This window comes from Glycine max, chromosome 19 (genome assembly GCF_000004515.6).
Source record: "Glycine max cultivar Williams 82 chromosome 19, Glycine_max_v4.0, whole genome shotgun sequence".
Lineage (NCBI taxonomy): Eukaryota > Viridiplantae > Streptophyta > Magnoliopsida > Fabales > Fabaceae > Glycine > Glycine max.
Window position 1 is genome coordinate 8,794,858 of NC_038255.2, and position 7,988 is coordinate 8,802,845.

Genomic DNA, 7,988 nt, shown 5'->3' on the forward strand with positions numbered 1-7,988 from the left:
CTTCTAATTTTTAATCCCTCAATTTTTTTTTATAACTTTTAGTCTTTTATTAATTTTTTTTACATCACTTTTAGTCCCTCTAAATTTTTTGTCTATTTTTAATCCCTCATTTATTTTTATTGTTCAAAATTACTCTCAAATATAAAATAAATAAGGGGCTAAAAATAGACAAAACATGAATTAATTTTAAGAAATAAAAATAAACAAGGGACTAAAAATAGAGAAAAATTTAGAGGAACTAAAAATACTAAGAAAAATTGAGGAAAGACCGAAAATTACCCAAAAAACTTGAAGGACCAAAAATTAAAATTTGAGGGACTAAAATCCTAATTAATCCAACTTTTTTTTTCTTTTCATCACTTGTCATGGAGGAGAGGTTATATACCAATTTGGCCCCAGCCATGAGGTTACGTACTTATGTAAAAGAAAAGAATAGAAACAATACTGAAACTATTAATAGCTTGTGCATTTGATTAAATAACAAGGAAATAATGGCCATACACAAATACACAAACAGAGGAAAACCAAATTCACAATACTAAAACTATTAATAGCTTGTGCATTTGATTAATTAACAAAGAAATAATAGCCATACACAAATACACAAGAGGAAAACCAAATAATAGCCGTACACAAATAATAGCCATACACATACTGCTAATAGCTCAACTCAATCATGTTTGACGGGGCCTTTGATCCAATGAACACAAGTCACAAGCAGGCCCATCACCCAAAAGGAAAATCCACAAATAATATTTCAAAAAATATTATATATTCCTTTAATTGTTTGTGTAAATTTTTTAAATTGAATTATAGTAATATAATCATACCGACGAGAATGATTTAATTAGTGAAAAAATGTGTATTTAATTTTTACAGTGATTAGTTTTTAATTCAATTGATTGGAAAACAAATACAATTTCTGACCTAACAAATAAATGTTTATAAGATTTGTTAAGTTATACTTTCTTATTTTTTTAATTAAAATAAATTAATAAATTATAACTAAAAATTATCTTAAAATCAAAATGTAACCTATTAACATACTTTAATTAAAATACAAGTGTATAACAATAAAGCAATTTATTTTACCAGAAGCAATAACTTTTCAAGTAAGCAAAAGTAATTCATTCTCTAAAAGCAAATAAACTTACATGTTTAGCCATTCCAAAGTCTGTCAGCTTGATTTCACCATTAGGATCAACTAGAATGTTAGCCCCTCTAAAACAAATGAAGACTTAAGGCAACAATATTGAAGGCTTAAGGCAACATGCATAAAACTTTAAAAATAATAGAATTACCTGATTAAGTTGTTTGAGGCACTCTTTTGATGATTGGTCATCACAGACAACCCTGACTTCTTTTATTGCACACAATTGTCCACTATCACTGTCAAAGTTGCAACACAAGTGTTTTAGAGATGTACAACAAACATAGGAAGCACAATATATATAGTTTCAAACTTGTCCATAGCATTGGCATTTGGACAGAGTGCAGATTCTAAAAGAAGGCTGATGATACCATTCTATAAACATAGTTGTACTTCAAAGCTAGTTTTTTTTTCTATTGCCAATAACAAGTAGCACTGTAATATTTCCTTTTGTAACCTACAGATTTGCTTCAAAAACCACAAGTAAGTTTCCTATTAAAATTGTGCACACTCTTTATTCACATGTAGGAGCATCAAATCATCATGGCATGTACCCAAAATTTTCAAATTTGAGTAATCTTTCAAGATAGTATATATATAATCAAATTCAATTAATCACTTGTTAATAAATAAATATACTTACAGGTTGTTTGCTAACACGGCACAAGTAATGCATATGCTAGGCAGAGCAAGCCAAACATTACTTGAAGGAAAAAAAAACACATCATTCAAAGAGCACATAAAAGAAAAGTAGAAGCATTAGTTACAAGAGTAGAAAAGCATACAATTGATCACAAGTAATGCAGCAACTATAGCTTCTTATGGAGATGGAGGCCAATACATTCCTGCCACCAGCCACAAAGTCCCAGGCCAAGTACTCTGATGACAAGTAACACCACCTTCATTAATTTAATTTTCTTCCAGCCCAAGAGATATACAATGTCCTAGGATATCAACTTAACTAAATGAGTACTGTTTAATGTGAAATAACAGCATTAAAACTATACTAAAATGAGTCAAATTTACAGCCTAATGCTACACTTTTGAGGGCACAAAATTGGAAGCATCTTTCGAAAATCACCAACCAAATAATTATAAATGAAGGGAGGAGGATAAGAATTGTACAGATCCAATAGTTTAAAAGGTTTCCCACCCACCCAGTTCATCTAACCAAACACCAAACCGCACCTCAAGAGGGAAAAGGAAATGAAAACTAGAAAGTTTGTGTAATTTCACAAAACCTCATAGTTAGTGTAATTTACTCAAGAATAAATTTGTCTTTTGTATGTATATCTGGATTCTACATTTCAAGAGAGCAAGATGTATCAGACAACTTTAATTTAGATTATTTCAATTGTCTCCTCATGTTCTAACATATATCCTTATGATGTATTTAAATCAACTAAAAACAAAATTTGATAGAAACCATCGAAAACTATACCAAGAAAAAAGGAAGCAAAAGAAAAAAGAAAAATTATCTCTTTATACCTAGCCAGGTACACCTTAAGCGGCTCTATGTAGTCTTCAAATTCTAAAGTGTTAGAGAGATTGAAAACGGGAAGATAAAGGGAATTTTGAGGGCACAAAATTAAACTTGCTAAATTGAAGATAATTGAAAAAATCTCAACTTTATATGTTCATCTCACAGACATCCCCAACAACATGAAGCAGAGAAAATATAAAAGCAAGAAAATTCCCTCTCGACAAAAAATAAAAATATGGAATTTTGCCTAACAAAACAGAAATTAGTACATTTTTTTTGGTGGGGTGAACCCAACCGATGCAGCCTCTTCTTTTGCTGGTGCCTCTATGGTGTCGTCATCGGTGGCTGCTGCTTTGATTATTCTGGAGAACTTGAGGGGCTTCGAGCGGGAGAAGGAGAGGCGCGGCATTACACGGGACTGAGTAGGGTTTTATTGAAAATATATATATTAAAACAACGACGTGTTTATGATAGGACTGTCTTAAATCATCTTTCATTTAATTTTAAAAATGTCACTAGACCGTGCTTTCTAAGACGTCTTTAATGCAACCGTCGTAGAGTTCATTCCAGAAATGCTTATATTTACGGTAATGCCACCGCATTATTAATTAAAATGGTTTTCTCACGACCGTCGTAGAAAGGACGTCGTAAAAACCTATTTTTTATAATTTGTGACGCTTTTTAACCACCAAAATTTTTCAAATAACATATTAAAGAATGTAGGTTTATATACATATGAACTCTGGACAAAAATTGTATACATTTTGTAAGGATGAAGAACGTACTAAAAATTTTATAAGACAAAATCTAAATATTTATATTTTTATAAGAACGAAAAAAATATTTTAGTCTAATAACAATATAATAAGTGTACATGAAAAGAGACAAAGAAACATCATAAGAAAAATACAAAAGATTAAAAAGAAAGAAAATAATATAAATTTACAATTCATCAAAATAGAAGACCAATCATAAAAAAAATATTTTTTTTGACGATGTCAAAAAATAAAGGGCTTTATTTGATACATTTTTTCTTACATTCTATTACGTGAAAATAGAGGTTTTTAAGTAAAGAGCTCAGATAAATGTTACTATAAATCTATAATCTTTAAAATGGTTTTTAATTTGTAAGAATGTTCAACCAATGTTTTGAAACTAGACTTTTGGGAAGTCGAACACGGTGTATTTATTTATGAACCCATGTTTGAGTTTTATAAATCAACTTTTGGTCACAATATGCTTTGAACTAAATTAAATTTATTTCATATGCAAGTCGAGTCAAATAGCTTTTCAACAGGTAATCACTTATTCAAAAACAATAAAAAAAATTACTAAAAAATGATTACCTATTTTCTCGCTTTATAAATGGCTAAACCAAAACATCCTCACCTCCCTGATTGACTCGCGCTCAATTTAAACAACTATCAAATGATTACAAAAGATTATCTAAATTTAATTTTCTCTCTCTGTCTTTTTTTTTTTTTTTGTGTTTTCTCCATTTTTTTCTAACTCACAAGCCACCAATACCCATCCATGCATTTGTGATTTGATCCAATCTTAAAACCTTTCCTTGTCCATCTAATCTCATCCACACGCACCCCTATAACTTCTCTCACACCACCAAATCTCTCTTTAAATAACCCTCCCATGCAAACTCATTTCTCATTCTTACTTTGGTGCAGTTTTTCTCTATTACATTATAGAGAATAACTGTAATTACTCTATATAAGAATCCTCTCGTGCAAGAACAACAACCTAGAAAACACAAAAAACACAAAACCCTAAAAAAATGGCACGTCAACTTGTTCTTGCACTCATTTTTGTTGCCATAATTGGCATGGCCATGGCTAATGAGGCCCCATCTGCATCCCCAAAGGCTTCACCTTCACCAAAATCATCTCCTTCATCATCAAAATCATCACCTGCCCCATCAGCTGAGTCTCCGTTATCCTCTCCTCCATCCCCTACCTCATCAGATGAGACTGACATCTCAACTGCGCCTGCTCCGGCCAGTGACCCCATCGAGCTCTACGCTCCTGAGCCCGAGCCTTTTGAGGACCCCTTCACCACCCCGGAGGAGACCGACCCGGCCGATGTCACCAGCGGTGCCTCTGCTCTTCGATTCTCTACTGCTGTCACCGTCGTTGCCGTCGCTGGCATCTTTGCCTTCTAAGCTAGTTTTGTAGTTGGTGTTGTACTTTAAATTTGAGGGGGTAAAACATTGCAATAATGTGTGCTGGCATGGTTCAATTAATATGTTCATTCATTATTAGGTTATATTGAATAATGATTGAGATAGTGCAAATGGTTTGGGTTCCCAGGAATAAAAAAAGTCACATATACACATTGAATGATCAATGAGCCATTTTAGAGATAATTTCAAAATTTTCAACCAGTGTTTCCATTTTCTTTTCCTTCTAAAATTTTCAACCACTGTAATTTGACTTGTATTACTCTACTATTACGTTAAACTTTCACTAATATTTAAATAATTTATTTATTTTTTTACATATATTATCAATACTACTTAACTTTTAGAAAATTTCTTGAATATCTATATAATTTATTTTTACATAAAAATGAAAAAATTAAAAGTTAAAGAAAAAATGAAACACTAAACATTTTAATTGTCCTGTTTTGGAATACTATACAAGATATATAATCAATCGTCAATCTAACAGTTATACAAAAAGTCGATGTTAAATTATTTGTAGTGACATTTTTATAAATAAATGAAACTTTTTAATATCGGTTTTCAAAAAAATCGATATTACCAATATTAACATTAATTTTCAAAAAATCGATATTATTACTAATTAGTTAATATCATCTAAACCAGTTCTTCTCTAGTGCCTTACTCTGACTCACTTTGAAACCCTTATTCTCTCAAACCTTCACTCCGCTGTTGCTACTCTCTCGTTGGTCACCAGCACTGCAACACTGTGACTCTCGAACCACGTTTGTTGTTAGATTCTCTTCATGGCTAAACTTCTAAAGTGGTTTTCGGGGTTTATCTCATGTATATATCAGCTATATACATGAGATGTGATATGTTTCGCTCTTCGGATATTGATACTTCACACAGTTCACAAGGGTCTTATTCCATTTGAATCCAACTAGAAACATGGCAAGTAGATAACAAGCATGTTAGAAACATAATATAGAAGTGATTTCACGTGTCTTCACCTAATAGCAGCTGATGAGTGAAGACCCATAAATGGCTTTTTATATTCACATTTCTAACATCAGAGCATTCCATTTCACTTTAATTGTTGTTTTCTTTTTCTTCTCTATTTGTATTTTGTTTTGCTATATATGCTCTTTCTTACTGTTAAAGTTCATTCAAACTATTTGTTTGTGTAAGATTGGAGCCAATAAGCCAAATAAAGAGTGAACTATTTATTGGGCTATGGAAATTATTAAAACAGTAGGTCTAGCTGATTTATTTTTTTATCGAAAATTTAATTTATTTGTTATTTATTTCTTATCATTAGACACATGAGATAATAAACATAGTGGACCTAATACATGTTGTCTGCAGTTCCGGATAGTTAATAGTTAGTACTATTGTGTGGATTTTGAACTGTACTGCTGTTGGGAATAGTCCTTAGCATAAATCGCATTGTACCGTTACAAATTGAAGATAAAGGGAATTTGCTAGTGAAGCTTGTGTGCTGTCATGTCCTTTTCTGGTGTTCCAAACGTCTTTGCGGCTGATTTCTTCTCTGAATCTAGTGGTATATACGGATCCACAAAATCCTTCTCCTTATTTATTTATTTTTTATTTTACTTCTTTGTTGTCTTTTCAGTATAAAGTAATAGTAATAGAAGTACAATCAAAGATCCTTGATACAAACCTTGCCTTACCCAAGTCTAACTAGACATATAACACATACAGAATCAAATAGAACACACTTATTTAAGCATCATAAACCTAGAAATTCACACTAGCTTGGAATCACCAATCCTTATTAGGGGCTCACTTGAAATAGACAAGTGAAGGAACATAATGCACATCAATTACAAGCCTGAAATAGTGACCGTTTTGATTTCTTTAAGCCGAGCAGAACTAGAAGTATTCCAAGGTAGTCTAAATTGCAAGACACCTCAAGTAGTAGAAGCTTATCAAGAGTCCATGGAGGGAACCTGAACCAAATATCAGTCAAGTAACTTCTAGCCACAGCCTTATGGTGACTGAACACATCAAAGGAGAAGTTTCCATGGTACTTGCCAAATCCAAATTCACCAACTCCTCCAAATGGTAGGGTATCTGCTATCTACTACATAAAGATGTAGACTAGTTAGCATTCAATCACAAGCAGGCTATGCATAATGCATGCGCTTATGGTTATTACGACTGAAAAATGGTACAATGCAACCAACAAACATATCACATCTTTGTATAACCCTTTCCGTCTTTCCTCCTATGCCTTTCCTCCAAACCTGGTACCTACAAGATTGGTTTCTTCATTAGCTATTGGTTCCACTGCCTCTGTTTCAGGGATCTTCTGCATTCATTGATGCTCAATGTCCATTTTTATCGTCATAACAAAACTTAGAGACATGCCAGATGCACTCTGCAATAAGAAATTTCAGAAGCAGAAAAACAAGAAGGACATGCTCAATTGAAAAACCCACCGAGTCATTTGCTTTCCTATGATCCAAAAACAATTATCACAAAGCAAGGGATGAAGGAACAACATGGCATACGTGCACTACATAGGGAGAAACACGGTGGGGAAGAATAGTGTAACATATTTTAAGTGGACCAAGTTTAAACTAGCATGTTAAATACATTAAATAAGAATAGTGGTTCTCTTTCAGTAAGAGATTAGAGAATAATAAGGTTCAATATATGCTTTATTCTCCTAACAGAATTGTTAATATATTAGATGATAGTGGTAGAAAAGATTAATAATTTTGGGTAGTTCTGAACACATTAATAGTCATACTATGGAACAGAATGGGCTTTTATTCAAGATAACTATTTGTTTGAACTGTATGTATGTAAGACTTCAATTTTACAATATGTACATACCAGTATCATTTTGCTGAATTTGAGATCCTGTCCTTTGCAAGTCAATTTCTGCAACTCAAATGCTTATTTCTTTATTCAAGATAACTATTGACAAAGCCGTGACTAGTGAGAACTCTTTAAGGTTGGTCCCTGTGACTTCTTCCTTAGATTCTGATGTAATGCTTACTTGAGGCTAAAGGTAGTTATTCTAAATTTTTGCAAGTATTCTTGATTTGACCTTTATATGTGTATTATGAATCCAAAAGTGACTCAGTTTACTAATAAGAATGATAGAAGAATAATTTGATTTTAAAATATTTGATAGGAATAGTTACCAA

At 32.2% G+C, this 7,988-nt stretch overlaps 1 protein-coding gene and 1 long non-coding RNA gene across 2 annotated transcripts; one reads left to right on the forward strand and one right to left on the reverse strand.

Annotated features, from left to right (window-relative positions):
• Positions 1–1,153: 1,153 nt before the first annotated feature.
• Positions 1,154–2,176, reverse strand: LOC121174212 (uncharacterized). Its single transcript, XR_005890101.1, has 3 exons — positions 1,936–2,176; positions 1,302–1,389; positions 1,154–1,221 (listed from the first exon to the last, which is right to left on the reverse strand). It is a non-coding gene; the product is annotated as an uncharacterized lncRNA (long non-coding RNA).
• A 1,985-nt stretch (positions 2,177–4,161) lies between these two features.
• Positions 4,162–4,991, forward strand: LOC102663317 (classical arabinogalactan protein 11-like). The gene has a single exon (XM_006603937.4). The coding sequence runs from the start codon at positions 4,423–4,425 to the stop codon at positions 4,804–4,806; it is 384 nt and encodes a 127-aa protein (XP_006604000.1). The 5' UTR covers positions 4,162–4,422; the 3' UTR covers positions 4,807–4,991.
• The last annotated feature ends 2,997 nt before the right edge of the window (positions 4,992–7,988 follow it).